General features: G+C 40.1%; 1 protein-coding gene across 2 annotated transcripts in view; it reads left to right on the forward strand.

The window, feature by feature from the left end:
- Positions 1-15,640, forward strand: part of GABBR2 (gamma-aminobutyric acid type B receptor subunit 2) — an 818,519-nt gene that overhangs the window by 630,125 nt on the left and 172,754 nt on the right. For both annotated transcript variants that reach the window (XM_072597481.1, XM_072597480.1), the window contains exons 9-11: positions 4,690-4,770; positions 8,164-8,314; positions 10,566-10,698. In XM_072597481.1, the coding sequence (XP_072453582.1) occupies positions 4,690-4,770; positions 8,164-8,314; positions 10,566-10,698 (365 nt within the window). The remainder of the gene's footprint in view (positions 1-4,689; positions 4,771-8,163; positions 8,315-10,565; positions 10,699-15,640) is intronic.

The following is a 15,640-nucleotide window of genomic DNA, read 5'->3' on the forward strand; positions in this document are numbered from 1 at the left end:
CACCTGTGCTCTGACATACTAAGAGAGATTTCAAAATTATGCATAAATTCTAGGAAGGTTTGGATTCTAACTTAAGATAAGTAGAATGAGCTTAATTCAGTTCAGCCAACATTTATTAAAGGCTTGCTGTGTTGAGAGCTCTGTGCTAGGTGCTGAGGGAGACATGTGGTTTAAATAAGACAGTGTCTGACCTTATGGACTTTTACAATCTAAAAGGGAAATAAGACACATAAATAATAGTCATTATAGCCTTCTCAGGAAGGAAAGGAGAGGGAGGGAGGGAGGGAGGGAATTTGGAATTCAAAACTTTAAAAAAAACATGTTAAAAATTTTTGTTTACATGTAATTGAGAAAAAATAAAAATTCAAAAAAAATTCAAAACCAAAAAAAATTGTCATTATGTACGTCAGTATTTTGATGAATCCATAACATCCATAATGTGGTTACACCCTCTGATGGCTCAAATCATATATCTCCCACTCCTCATTCTATGTGATTTTTTAGTGAATCAATGATAATTTATTAACCATCTATTGACCTATCATGAACAGCTAGGTAGCATAGTGAACAGAGCGCTGATCCTGGAGTCAAAAAGACTCAACTTCCTGAGTTCAAATCCAGCCTCAGACACATATTAGCCAGATGCCCCTGGGTAAGTCACTTAACACTATTTCCCTCAGTTTAATCATCTGTAAAATGAACCGGAAAAGAAAATGCCAAAGCACTCCAGCATCCTTGCCAAGAAAATCCAAAAATGGAATGACAAAGGGTCAGGCACAGCTGAAAATGACACAACAATAATTGAACTATCATGTCTAAAGAGGACCTAGGATGAAGCATGTTACTCACCCCCCCAACAGTGATATGATAGACTCAAGGCACAGAAAGAGACCTTCATTTTTAGACACAGCCACTGTGTGGATCTGCATGGCTCTGCTTATTTATTACAAGGGAGAGTTTTTCTCTGTTTTTAATTAGAGGATGCAAAAGGAGAGAAAAGGGAATAGTCATAGTAATAGCCCCCCAAAACAGAAGGCCATTTGGACACTTCCTTTAATATACAAAAGAGAATGAAAGAAAGCAGATAAGCAGGAAAGTTTTAAAAGTAATAAGTTGAATTGCTTCTACATCTTTTTTAAGCAGCCAGTATGAAACAAAGATTCATAATTTCCTACACAATCCTCCTTTTTGTTCTACTGTATGTATGGAAATTTTCTTTTTTATGTTTAAGGTCAAAATTTAAAAGCTAAAAATATTTTAAAGCACCTACTGTGTACTAGGTATTGTGCTAGGTGGAGCTAGGAGTACAAAGAATGATATAATATGCATTCAAATGAGGAAAACGACAAGTACATATTTAAGGATACAGATAATAAATATAATGAGAATAAGTTCAAATAAATACAAAAATCGTTTAATATAAGGTAATTAGAGAGAGAAAGCAGTGGGAAGGAAGGGATCGGGAAAGGCTTCATGTGGAAGATGGTGATGATGAAGGAAGAGAAGAATTTTGTGAGGTCAAGTGGAAGAAGGAACAAATCCAGGCATGGGGGGATGACCAGTAGGGAGACAAGGAGAAAAGAGAAGTAATATCACCCGTGAAGAAGAAAGAAACCAGCTTGGCTGCATTACAGAATGTAGGAAAGGGAGGAATGTCCAATGAAGCTGGAAGGATAGGCTGGGGTCAGGTTGTGAGGAGTTTTAAAAATTAAACAGGAGTTTACATTTTATCCTAGATACAATAGAGACCCAGTGGAGTTGTTTCAGTGTCAGATCTTAGACTTCAGGAAAATCACTGGCAGGAATGGGGATAGACCTGAGTCTCCTATCCATAGAGGGTCCACCCAGTGAAGCAGAGGTCATTGTATCAGAGTAGAATGGAGGTCATCCATCTGTTACCATCTCACCCTCACTACCCAGCAAACCCACTTCCTTTTCTGATCCGGTATATCCTAGATGAAACTTTCTTCCACTTGTTGAATGCAGATCATCACTGGTAATGTACCACAGTCTTCCACCCACATCACATCTCTCCATTGCTCATGGGAAAGTTAACCTCTTCAGAGATTACAGTAGCAATATTGACTACAATATTGATTGTAAGAGTTAGGACGTATGTTAGAGAGCATTTAAGGCCTAGAGATTAAAGCCCAGAGATTACAAACAACAATGTTGCAAAATTGTTACAATGTAACATTATGCAGTGATCAAGTGTAATTGACTCAGTTCTTCTCAGAGATACAACAACCCAAGACAACTCCAAAAGACTCATGATGGAAAATGCCATCCACATCCAGAGAAAGGGATGATGGAGTCTGAATGCAGCTCCAAGCAGACTATTTTCACTTTTTGGGGGGAAGGAGGGGGGTGTAGTTTTTTCCTTTTTTCCTATTTCTTCTTTCACAACATGACTAATGTAGAAATATGTTTTACATGATTGTGCATGTATAACCTATATCAAACTACCTGCCATCTTGGGAAAGGGAAAAAGGGAGGGAGGGAGGGGAAAAAATTTGGAACTCAAAATCTTTCAAAAAATGAATTTTGAGAATTGTCTTTATACTTAATTAAAAAAATAAAATACTATTTAAAAAAAATAAAGCAATACAACTTTGAAAGACTTAATGAATGCAATGACTAGCCATGATTTCAGAGGACTCATAATGAAACATGCTACCCACCTCCTGACAGAGAGATGGTAGACTCAGGCTTCAAGGTGAAACATACTTTTTTGACATGGCTAATGTGGGAATTTGTTTTATTTGACTATACATGTTTGTGACAAGAGTTTATTTTTTCTTGCTTTGTCATTAGAGAAAAGGGAGGAAAGGGGAGGGAGAGAAAAGGAGGACTTTTTTGATAGAAAAAAAATTTAATTAAAAATTTAAAAAGAGATTAAAGTATTGCATAATTCATGTCTATAAAATATCACTGGAAAAATACTGATGTTAAAAAGATGAAGTTTTTCCATTTGTTTCAATAGGTTGCGTAGGAAAGTTGAAAACACTATGCAATTTGCCAAATGCAGTCTCTTATTAAATTCTGGAACTAGTATATTGTCTGTAGGCAGTGTCCTTCTAAAATCTGCTCACCGATGGACCGATTTGACAAGTTAGCCGTACAAATGAATATCAAAATCAGCCTGTTTAATAGTAATAATAATAAATCACATTTCTATAGTGTTTCAGGGTTTTACAAAGCACTTTCCCCCATGAAGTGGGTAAAGTAAGTTTTATTTATTATCACCTAGTTACAAATGTGAAAAACTGAGGATCAGAGAGGTTATGACTTGCCTATGGCCACATAGCAAATAAGCATGAGAACTGGGTCTCAGATCCAGATCTCCTGACTCCAAGTCTAAAATATACAATATATGAATTAAATAGTGCAAAGTGCTAAGTGAAGTCCCAAGGGAAAAGTAGTCACTGATGGGGGAAATCAAGGACAACTTGCTGAAGGACAGAGCCTTTGAGGTGAGCCTTAAAGGAAGGGCAGGAATTCAGCTAATGAAGAGGGAGAACATTCCAAGCATGAAAAGTGAGATGAACAAAGGCACTTTCTTACCTTGAAAAGCAAGATATTGGAGTGGGAAGAGCACAGGATTTGGAGTCAGAGACATAGGTTTGATTCCTAACTATGTTATTATTACCTGTATCATTTGGTACCTGTCATTTCATCTTTGGGCCTCAGTTTCTTTGCCTGTAAAATGAGGAGAGCCTAGATGAGGCCATTCTAGCTCTAAATCTTGTGAACCTATGAAAGATACAGAGCAAGAAAGCACAAGGGGTGGTTAGATGTGTGTGTGTGTGTGTGTGTGTGTGTGTGTGTGTGTGTGTGTGTGCGTGCTCATGGTGCAAAGTTGCCAAGAATCTGTCAGTTCACTCTGTGTATAGGGATGTTCTCTGTATATCATGGAGAGAGATAGTGGACCATAGAAAGGCAGGAAAGGGAAGTAAATAGACTTCACATTTGAGAAGGGTGTTAAAGCAGAGGATGAAGATCTTAGACGAGTTGGGAAAGCATCATAGGCCTCTGAGAAGTGGAGTGGCTTGGTCAGCATGACAAAGTAAGCAAAGGACATGGTGGTGTACAGAGATGTTGGGAATTGAGTGGAAAGGGTTAGGTTCAAGGCTGTTGTTGTGTTTGTCCTTTGTTCTCAAAGAGGTCCATGACGTCAAGATGATGACCTGACTTGCACTTGACTTTGATTTGAGGGAGGGAGAGTTGTGCAAGGTCACTAGCCTCATTTTCTTCTCTAGAGCCATCTGGATCCAGTGACCTGATATTCATCAGGACCACGGGAAGGAGATGGCCCAGGATGCAATGCGAGACCCTGGCCCTTTTAGGCTAAGGTCTTATCACATTCTCACTCACTTTGAGTGAGATACACACATTCAATGAATAGGCCTCTTCAAGTAATTACTCAAGGGATGACCCCTTTTAATGAAGAAATAAAAATCAAACTGGAAGGAGAAGACCCTCAGCGTTCCTGGGTATAAGGGAAACAGGGTAAATATTTAGTATTTACACTCTGGGCTAGGTGGGTGGGAACCTGTTGTCCAGTCTGTGAGCTCCAGAGTTGGCCTGCATCTGTGGCAGATGGGGGGAAAGAGTAAATAAAAGAAGGTGTCTTAGCAAGCCAATAAAAAAAGAACTTGATCTAATCCACATTTATTGTTTTTTCTACAGATAGTAGTGAAGTGAAGGTGGGTGAATACAACGCTGTGGCTGACACGTTGGAAATCATCAATGACACCATCAGATTTCAAGGTAGGGCGGCTTGCTTGAAGTTGAGTAAAGAGTGGTATGGTATTGTGTAAACGTCCCCACTAATCCAGGGGCACGTATTACAGAATGGTACCAATAGTAATAGCTAACATTTCTATAGTACCCACTATGTGCCAGGCACTACGCTAAGTGCTTTCTAATCATTATCTCATTGTGGGGCAGCAGGCCAGATAAAAGTCTGGCTCTGAAATCAGGAAGTCCTGGGTTCAAGTCCTTCTTCTGACACAATACTGGATATTGGACCCTGATTGACTCGTTTAACTCCTCTGGTGCCAGGTCACTCTCTAAAACTATAAGTTAAAGGTGGAAGTGCGAGTCTGCATCCATGCGGGGAGCTTCTATACCACGAGATCCTTACACTGATGAAATCACAAGTTCAGACCAAGAAATACCAAATGTCACTAAGTCTTGGAGACAAACTGCTGACCCTCAGAAATCAGATTTGGGAAAGACACTATCAGGTTTCAAGATAGGCTGGGTTGCTTTAAAATCAAGTGGAGAAGAATAGTGTGACATTTTGTAATTATCTCTAATAATCCAGGGTCACTTGGGAAAGGAAGAGGGAAGAGATTAAGCATTCATATGGTGCCTGTTATGTGCCAGACATGATGTAAATGCTTTGCTAATGTCATTTCATTCATTCAACAACCCTGAGGAATAGGTGCTGTGATGATCTCCATTTTACAGCTGAGGAAACTGAGGCAGACAGAGGTTAAGTGACTTGCCCAGGGCCATACAACCAGAAAGTATCTGAGGCTGGATTTGAACTCAGGTCTTCCTGACTCCAGGCCTAGAGCACTATTCAGCTGCCATAGTATGCCACTCGGCATAGTACTTCTATCCATGAAGGATAGAAATTCCTTCCTATGCACATGGAAAGTGATATATAACAGGCCATTTGGGAGCAAGGCCTGGATCAAAGCAAGGAGATGGTCTGTGGTACAGAGTCAGGAGCCTGGAGACTACAGTCAGTGAGCATACAAGTCCTCTGAGTCTTTCCTCAATCTAAGCTAAGCCCTGGTTGGAGGTGGCTCATTTGGGGAATACAGAGAAGGGAGAAATAGATCACAATTGTTCTTGCTCCCTAAAGAAGGCTTACAGGACAGAAAAGTAAAATTCCAATTTCAACAAACAACATCCAAAATGCACTATGTTCCCCAAAAAAGCATTTGGGGGCCAAATTATATCCCCAAATTATTCTTATGTGCACAAATTATTGTAGTTACTCTGTGGTTATCTGAATTATTTAACTTATTTTCTGTATTATTTAGCCTATGAACTTATCTAATCTAAGTTATTTTGTCGTATTACTTAGTTTCATTCACAGGATTTAACCTTTGAATATGCTAAGAGAGGGCCAGACATTTGTACACCTTGGTCAGGTGTGACAATTGTGTTCCCACCATGTGTAAAGTACATCTCTTGTATGTTCCAGTATACCAAAGGATTTTAGCTTTTACCCTAACACACGTAGCTTGGACAAGAGGCTTTTTCTAATATGGAAAAATGTCCATTTTATTAAAAAGCCATATTTCAAAGTATCCCACCTCATGTAGCATTCTAGGAAGATGCCTCCGTTGCCCACCAAGCACAAGAAAAGCATTGTCTTCCTTCACTTGTCATCAATACAAACATATAAACCTTGCGGCATTTTGACCATTCATCATTTGTATCTACATTGTCCTCGTCAAAGTCCTTTTCCAACCTTAACACCACTGGCCAGCCTTTAAACAACATTAAAATTTTAGAAGGAGTCAATGACCAGACTAGGAACTCAGTCTTAATTCCCCATTCAGGACCTAAAATAAGCAATTTGCTCTTCACCTATTGAGAACTCTAGAGATTTATTTACACATGGAAAAAGACCAGAGTATAGAACACACATAACCCCAGGGATTGTTCACAATCTGCATTTATTGAATTTCAATTTAAAATTGTTCCACTTTTTATAAAGGCAAAGCAGAACCCTCTGGAGAGTGATCTCTTTGAGTTTTTTAATATAGAAGTGACTGAGCTTGGAGGGAGGAAGTCCTAAAAAGAACTCATTCTGGAGAATTTTTCTTTTTATTTTTTTAAAAAAGTCTTATAAGATTACCAGCAGTTTCTTTTTATAACCCTTCATTAAAGCAATTACTTCAGGAGGTAAAGGGATATATATGTATAATATAAGACATCTTCCTAGAGATCTTGTTTTCATTGAGGAACACAGCACATCCCATTCAGCCTGGTCCTATGCTTTCATGGTAGTCTCCTATGATCTAACTGGGAGCCCAGAGCATACCTGTGCTTTCCTGTCTCCTAATTCCCCAGCCTGAATGGCAGCCCTCTCTCAGATCATTGACCAGAGAGGCCTTACTTTCACCCAGCTTCCAGTATCTTGGATTTAGACCATGGGTAGGTTTTAAAGTCATTCACACCTAACCAGTCAATCAAAAATGGTCAATGACTGCCTGCCTAGTCCTCATACTAAGCCCACCCTATAAGTGGCAATGACCCAGGATGCAGTGGGTGAATTTGGCCTTTCTAAGGACAGTCATAAGGTAGCATTCATGGGAGGAAAAGGCTAGCCTGGCTGGGAGTGATCAAGACTCTTTTCACATGTAATTGGGTTTTACTGGACTTCAATGATTGGAGGAGAGAGTAAAGCTGATGACTTTGTGCAATCTGCCTCACTTAAATCCAGTTTGCACTCAAGTCATTTTGTTCTTTGTTCTTGGACAAACAACATCAGCCCACCCTATGAGTTCTGGCCTTTTTGTTTTGGCTTGTAAATTGGTGCAGAGAACTGCAAGTAAAGAAACCCTCTCCACCAATGCAGAGTAGCATCTTCTCTGTGTTGTATAGTTCAGAGTTGCCTGGAGCACTGGGCCACTAATTCAGAGTATGTGCCATAGGCAGGATTCTTCCTAACTCTAGGGCCAGCTCCTAATCCACTAAACCATATAATTTAATGACTTAATTTTGAATTTGCATACAACTATCATACCAAACATAAGTGGGTGGGGGGAGCATCACTAGTACTTAAGAATATCTTATACAGTTGGTGGTGAATTTTATTTTTTTAAAAAGTGAGGGAGAGGAGAAAGAAAAAGAGAACAGGAAGGAAAGGAGGAAGGAAGGAAGGAAAGAAGGAAGGAAGGAAAGAAGGAAGGAAGGAAGGAAGGAAGGAAGGAAGGAAGGAAGGAAGGAAGGAAGGAAGGAAGGAAGGGAGGGAGGAAGGAAGACTTAGGTGTGGTCTGGCTGGGATAGAATCCTCAGTATTCAAAGCCACAGTTGTTGTTATGCCTGTATTCGACACAATGACAATAATAAATAACTCTCAGAGGAAATCAATGCGTGTTTTGCTTAAGCTGATTTTTCTCATTGACCTTTCAGGTTCAGAGCCTCCAAAAGACAAAACAATCATCCAAGAACAGCTGCGGGAGATCTCCCTTCCTCTTTACAGCATTCTCTCTGCCCTCACAATCCTAGGGATGATCATGGCCAGCGCCTTCCTCTTCTTTAACATCAAAAATAGAAACCAGAAGTAAGCCATCCATTTCTGCATCCTGCTCTGAATGTTCCCTAAGCTGATATGCTGCTCTTATAGAGCCTAGAATTGATCACACTGAACCATCAGGGTCCCCAGCTGTACAATGGGCATAATAGCATGCACCCCACCTTCAAGGGTGGTTATGAACAGAATGCTATAGAAATAGAATTGTAAAAGAGAATGTTCATTATCAATATTATTAAAGTCTTTCTCTGCATGTTGTTCCCTGAAGATTCAATAGGTATTCCTTCAGGAGAGTAGAAGGCCAGAGGGTTTACCCAATAGAGTACAGTAGGTGCTTCTCATTGTGAGAACTAGAAGAGGCCATAATGGTCAACTACCCCTATCCCCCTCATTCTACAGATGAAGAAACTGAATCTCAGGGAGAAATGACTTGCCCAAGGTCACACAGCAATTTGATGAAGACTAAGACTAGAATACAGGATACCTAGCTTCAAGCCCAAGTCTCTCTCCACTCTACCACGCTGCCTTTCCAAACTGAAGAGAACTTCACCCACAGAGAAAGTCTCCCACTAGGGAAATCTGGCTAGTGCTAGATGACAAACAGGGCCACATTTTAGGCTACAGATTTTTTTTTAAATATAGTTCTTTAGTTTCCATGGAGAGTCTCTAAATTCAGTTTCCCTTTATGTTGGGGTTGGATTGGGAGGGAGAGTTGAAAGAAAAGAATGGAAGGGGAAAGGGAAGGGGAAGATCAGTCTCTCTGCTATTCAAGGCCAGCTTCAAATGATACAGGTGTCAGAATCATTCCTCATCCTTTAAATACATGTTGGAGCCCTGAGGGGCACTGGCCTAGAACCCAGTGGCTCACAGACATGCCATATGATTAAGAATCAAGCAGGGGCAGCCACTGTGTCCCCCACAGTGAAGCGTCATCTCTGAGGCTACCAAAGCTGTTGGAACCTAGAAGATGAATCACTGCTTGATCCAGGAATAAACCTAACTCCAAGAGGAATCTAGGGCGATGGCAGTGAATTTTTCCCTTCTTCCTATATGAGAAAGGGAAAATTATCTTAATATTTTAGCAGTTTGTTAACTCTTTGGTCCTAGATGAGAGACAAAAAGAGGTTCTCTTGAGTATTAGAATGTTAACTTTGGAAGGGTGCTCAGAGGTCACAATGTCCAATGAAGTGGGACCCTCCCCTCTGTCACCTTAACCCTAAGCAAATGGTCAGCCAGACTTTGCTTGAAAACCTCCATTGACTGACATCTCACAAGCTACTAAGGCATACGATTCCATTTTTTGACAATTCTCTTAGGAAGTTTGGACAAGTCATTATTGTTGCCATGTTTAATAGAAAACACACCAAACTAGAAATGAACAGACCTAGGTTTGAGTCCCAGGGCTATAAAAGTCATTGTTTCATTGTCAGTTTCTTCATTTGTTAAATGGGGATGATGATACATACCCTACTTACTATTGTGAGGAAAGCACTTTAGAAACTGCAAAACAATATAAATACATACCATTTATCTATGCTCCTAATTTCTTCTAGCATGCCAGAGGAAAAATTGAGCGACTACGTGATGTAGTGGGTAGAGTGCTAAGCCTGGAGTCAGGAAGACCTGAGTTCAAATCTGACCTCAGACACCAGCTGTGTGACCCTGGGAAAGTCACTTAAACCTATTTCCATCAGTTTCATCATTTGTAAAATAAGCTGGAGAAGGAAATGGCAAACCACTCCAGTAGCTTTGCCAAGAAAACCCCAAAATGTCATCAAAGAAGAGTCGGACATGACTGAAAACAACTGAACAAGAAGGGAAATCAGTATTCCTATTTCTAATTTGCTGTTTTTCAGTGAATTTTTTTAATGTTTGGGCTATTTCTCTAAAAGCCTATGAAGAAACAGAAAACAGTAATCACTATGGTTCTAAATTCCCCTTTCCTAAGTTAATCTTTCCAAATCCTCCTGCAAGGACCAGAATAAGTCCCACCACACCTCAAAGGCCTTCCCCAATTACTGGATCTCCCCTTCTGTGCATTCCTGTTGTTGTCTGTACCCTTATTGTCTCTACCCTCTGTTGAAGTTTTGCATTATTACTGTACTGTTTTCATCTGCATGTTTTATCTCCCCAACTAAGAGTATACATCTTACAGTTTTTTTCCCTTCAGTACCTAACACAGTATTGTACATGGCAGGCATTCAGCAAATATGTGTTGAGTGAATAAATGAATGAATGAATGAGCAGTCCTACTAAATGTACTATCTCTTTCTATTGGTAGGCTAATAAAGATGTCCAGCCCTTACATGAACAATCTTATTATCCTTGGAGGAATGCTATCCTATGCATCTATTTTTCTTTTTGGCCTTGATGGATCTTTTGTCTCTGAAAAAACATTTGAAACACTTTGCACAGTAAGTAACTTAAAATATTCTACCTGGATATGAATTCTACAGTATAAAATTTTTCATGGTGAAAATAGAAAATAATGTGCCACTTATCCAGTGGTCAGTTTTTGGAAATCTAAGAACAGAGTTATAAACCCAGAAGTGAAAAAGCCTTTGCGCAAAGAGAAAAAGAGTTGTTACAAAACCCATGCACTTCTATAAAGAGAGGTGTAGAGTCACCGCTAGATCCCAACCTATTTACCTCGTATGTTTAAAATTAAGTTTACTGATTTAAACAAGCTTCACCTAGTAGCTGGCCCACTGAAAAGTGGCAGCAGATATTGAAGATGCAGGCAGAAGACTCACCAAATGCCAAAGACATGTGTTAGCCTGTTAAAAGTAGTGTAGGAACAAACAGAGCTATACACCTCAGCATCCTGGGAGGCCATCCCAGGACACAATATAAAACAGTATTTTGTGCTCAATAATGGTGACTCTGAGTCGTAAAACAGAGATTTGTTTGGAATGGCTGGTAAGTAACTATTGGCAGTCTGGTCAAGCCTACAGACCTCTTCTCTGAATAATATTTTGCAATGTACAAAATAAAATGCATAGGATTACAAAGGACATCAATTTTATTGAATATAGCTATCAGAAATCTTTTTTAAAAAGCTTAATATTGTTTCAAACAATGATTGAAAATTTAAGTTCAGCACTTAATGGGTAAGCTTCAGTTATGTGCAAATTTTAGACTCTTATTCAAGGGACAGCTAGGAGAAACAGTGAGAATACTGGGTCTAGAGGTAGAAAAACTCATCTTTGTGAGTTCAAATCTGGTGTCAGACACTTACTAGCTGTATGACCCTGGGCAAGTCATTTAACCCTGTTTGCTTCAGTTTCTTCATCTATAAAATTAGCTAGAGAAGAAAATGGCAAATTGATTCAGTATCTTTGCCAAGAAAAGTCCAAATGAGGTCACAAAGTGAGACATAACTGAAAAACAACTCAATAACAACAGATGTGCCAGGTGGCATGCTAAGCAAAGGGGGGTACAGAGAAAGGCAAAAATATCATCCCTTACCTTCAGAGAGCTTATACTGTAAAAGAAGAGACACTATGCAACTATTTACAAGATATTTACAAGATATAGACAATGTAAATGGAAGGTGATCCTAGCTTCTAGAGTAACTGGGAAAGACCTACAAAAGATGAGATTCTAGTCTTAAAGGAAATTAATGACATTCAAGAGGTAGAGATGAGGAAGGAGAAGATCACAAGCATGGGGAAAAAACAATGAAAGTGACCCAAGTCAAGATCTGGAGAATAGAGAGATGAGTATTACGTGTGAGGAACAGCCAGTAGGCCAGAATGGTGAATTAAAGTGTAAAAAGACTGGAAAAGTAGGAAGGAGCCAGGTTGTGGAAACATTTAAATGCCCAATGGAGCATCTTATAATTGATCCTGCAAGTCATGAGATCCCCTGGAGTTTTTTGAGTGGAGAATTGACATAGTCAAACCTGTTCTTTAAGCAGATCATTTTGGCAGCTGAGTGGAGGATGGGTGTGAGCATCCTTGGTGGTTAGGAAGAGAGAATAAAGAAGATAGGGCTCGAGTGCAGATGGATGAGATCTGAGAAAAGGTAGCAGCAAGACAGAGCATGTACATAAGGTGGCACCATAGGATGACAGATTAGGGAAACAGGAAGCTGTAGCTGATGGGGAAGGGGAGGGAAGTGTTAGTATTTCATTAGCTTTTTTTGATTGTCACATCCTGCCGACATCTTTTTGAGGCAGACTGCTGTCTAACAAAGTCTTTCCTGTTTAATACTTGTAAAACTGATTTTTTGTACCTAAATGTAAAACTTTGCATTTATCTGTATTAAATTTTGTCTTATTAGATTTGTCACATGAGCCATCAAGGAAGGGCAATAAAAAGCTGGCAGAGATGATTAGTGGGAAAACATATCCCCAGAGCTTAGCACAGTGCTTTGTACATAGAAAACACTTAATTAATGCTTCAGTCATTCATATAGTTCCATTTAGAATGTTGTGATGAAGAAATTTCTGTGCTCCTCCAAGCTCTGATGTCCTGGTAGCCTTATTGCATCAATGCTTTGAAAGAATGGCTTGAAGTAGGAAGGAATCTTGTGCTACAGGAGAGATCAGTGGAGCTTTTGAGGATTCAGATTATCAGGGAGATGAGACTATCGTGTAATGTGCTATGATGAGACAGATCAAAGGATGGGATAAAAAATCATGGTCCAAAAATAAAAAATCATGGTCCAAGGTTTTCAGTGGGATAGGCAAAGGTTGGAGTAGGGCAGAATTCTTCAGGTAATTACTTTGTAGATACACTGTCCTCCCCTTTGATACACATGTTCCCAAAGCCTCATGTGTCTCTTAACTTTGAGTATGAACCATTAGGAAACTGATACATGAGCTGTAAGAACTTAGATAAATATTCTTGTTCCATTCAACTCAATGAACATTTATTAAGCCCCTTCTATGGGTCAGGCACTGTGCTAAGTGCTGAGGATACAAATAAGGAAAAGACATTTCCTGCCCTCAAGAAACTTACAATCCAATGGAGGGGGCTTAAAATGGCAAGGGGCACTGAGAACATGGCTTTCTGTAGAATAGGAACCAAGCCAAGGTGCTAATGGAAAATGGAGAGTCTACCTGGAACTTTAAGAGCCCTCTATAAAGGAAGACTTTAAGAGGAATTGACTGCTCCACTCTAACCTTCCAATCAAAGGAGAAAAGCTACAGATAAAACTGAAAAGGTGTTGAGTGCTAAAAACTGAGTCAGTTTGCATGGTGATGGGATTTCAGGTGATCTGTTTATCCTGGAGGAGATGTGATGTTCCATGGAGTCAAAACTAAGCTAAGCTGCTGATGGAAAATAGACTTATATAAGCCTCAGTTTCCTGAGATGGTCATAGAAATATAGATCATAAGATAATAGATTTAGGACTGGGAAGGAACTTAGAAACCCTTTAGTCCAATCTCCTGACTTTAGAGATGAAGAAAGTTAACTGACTTATGTAAGGTCACATAGGTAGTGATTAGGAGAGCCAAGTTCTTTAACTCCAAATCCAGCACCCTTTCCAGAATGCTACAGGGCCTGTCTCACAAGGTTGCTCTGAGACTCACACTAGGTTATATAAAAGTCCTGTAGCATGGGGTGCCAAACAAATGGATGGCCCCAGTAGCAAAGCTGTTCTCAATTGTTTTTCAGTTTGTACTGTTCAATCTCATTAAAGTTCCCAAAGGCTTTGAAACCAAGGAGACATTTTCTAAAGCCCCATGAATGAACAGTATGGTGCAGGTGCTTCTGAGAGATTTCCACTGAGCTATTCTGTATAGGAAATTCCCAAAGGGATTGAACTGAATAAAAACCAGGAAGTTTTCCACAGTGTCCTTTGAGGGTCAGCACTATGTTGGATAATCCCTTTGTACCCCTATTCAATAGGGTGCCCTGTTCATGAAGATGCTTAACAGGTGATCCTGGTTGGCAAGGACAATGTATGCATTTGACATTTTTGTGAAAAATGTGTAGAGCCAGAAATCTGCTTTCTATGCCCTTACTACTACGGGTGACGGGGAAGGAGTGAACACCTACTAGGTGCCAGGAACTGTGCTAAGCACTTTTCCAAATATTCTCTCATTTCATCCTCACAACAGTCCTAGGAGGGAGATGCTATTATTATCCCCATTTTACAGCTGAGGAAACTGAGGCAAACAGAAGTTGTGACTTACCCAGAATCATATAGCTAGTAAGTGTCTGATGCTGGATTTGAACTTAGGTCTTCCTGGCTCCAGGTCTAGCAATCTATCTACTGAGCCACTAGCTACCTCTAAAAGATACTACCAAGAGACACAGCTTGTTTTATAGTGGAAAGAGAAGTTAGGATCAGAGGACCTGAGTTCCAGTCCTTGCTCTGCATGTCCTATCTGTGTCACCTTGGGGAAGGTGCACTTCACATCTGCTGTTCTGCCTGGTTTCAACTCCAAAGAGCAAGATACCCCCTCCTAGGTTAAGCTAATCTCATCATCATGCTGTTCATTCAAGCCCTAATTGATTACACCTCTCTCAACCTCCCTCTCCCCTCTGACTGGAGGGCTTGAGGGTGGCATACCAGACTCCTCTCAATGCCTTCCTGTGTAGAGGGTATAAACTGGACTCTCAGCTCACTGTAATGGTAATTTAAATGGGAAGATCTTTCCCTTTCATTAATAGATCCATGTAACCTGCTTAAGTCCCATGGAATCCTAAGTAACATGTGGTGGGAGGAACTTGCTGAATGGGTGGAACAGGAAAGATGGAGAAAAGTTGGGAGGAAGTTAGTCAGGCTAGTCAGAGTTGGGAAGGACATAGGCAGACAGACATAGCTTAGGCTCCTGAGTGTTTTTTTGTTTGTGGAAAGGTCCCAGCAGGGGGCAGAGAGGCTTAGGAATGGCTTTGCCCCCTTCAGTCATAACCTGTATTGACTTCTTGGCTGCTATGTGGATTTGGCTTTCTGGTTCTGGGATTTGGCTTTTTGGTGTCTGAATAAATGTTTTTCTATTGCCTTCTATATGGAGAGTCTGTTATACTTTGCAATTGAAAACTACATCAGTATATTCATAGTCACCAAGAGTGCTGTGAAAATTGCCTTGGCAATATACTAACCCCACTCTGTACCTGCTGCTTTACCTGGTTTCAGTTCTGTGGAAAAAGATGCCCCCATGCCAGGTACCCACTTCTGTCCCCCCTTTTCCTACCTCCTTTTGTGTGCCGTCTCCGCCTTTAGATTATAAGTTCCTTGAGGGAAGGGACTATCTTTCTTTTTATTGATTGTATCCCCAATACTTATCACCTTCTTTGGAGGGCTCGAATTCTTAGGAATTCTTTTCCTTAATTTAGCCTAAATGTGTCTCTTTGCAATTGCTATCCATTGTTCTTGGTTCTGCCCTTTAGGGCAGAAGTG

This window comes from Notamacropus eugenii, chromosome 3 (genome assembly GCF_028372415.1).
Source record: "Notamacropus eugenii isolate mMacEug1 chromosome 3, mMacEug1.pri_v2, whole genome shotgun sequence".
In the NCBI taxonomy this organism is placed as follows: Eukaryota; Metazoa; Chordata; class Mammalia; order Diprotodontia; family Macropodidae; genus Notamacropus; species Notamacropus eugenii.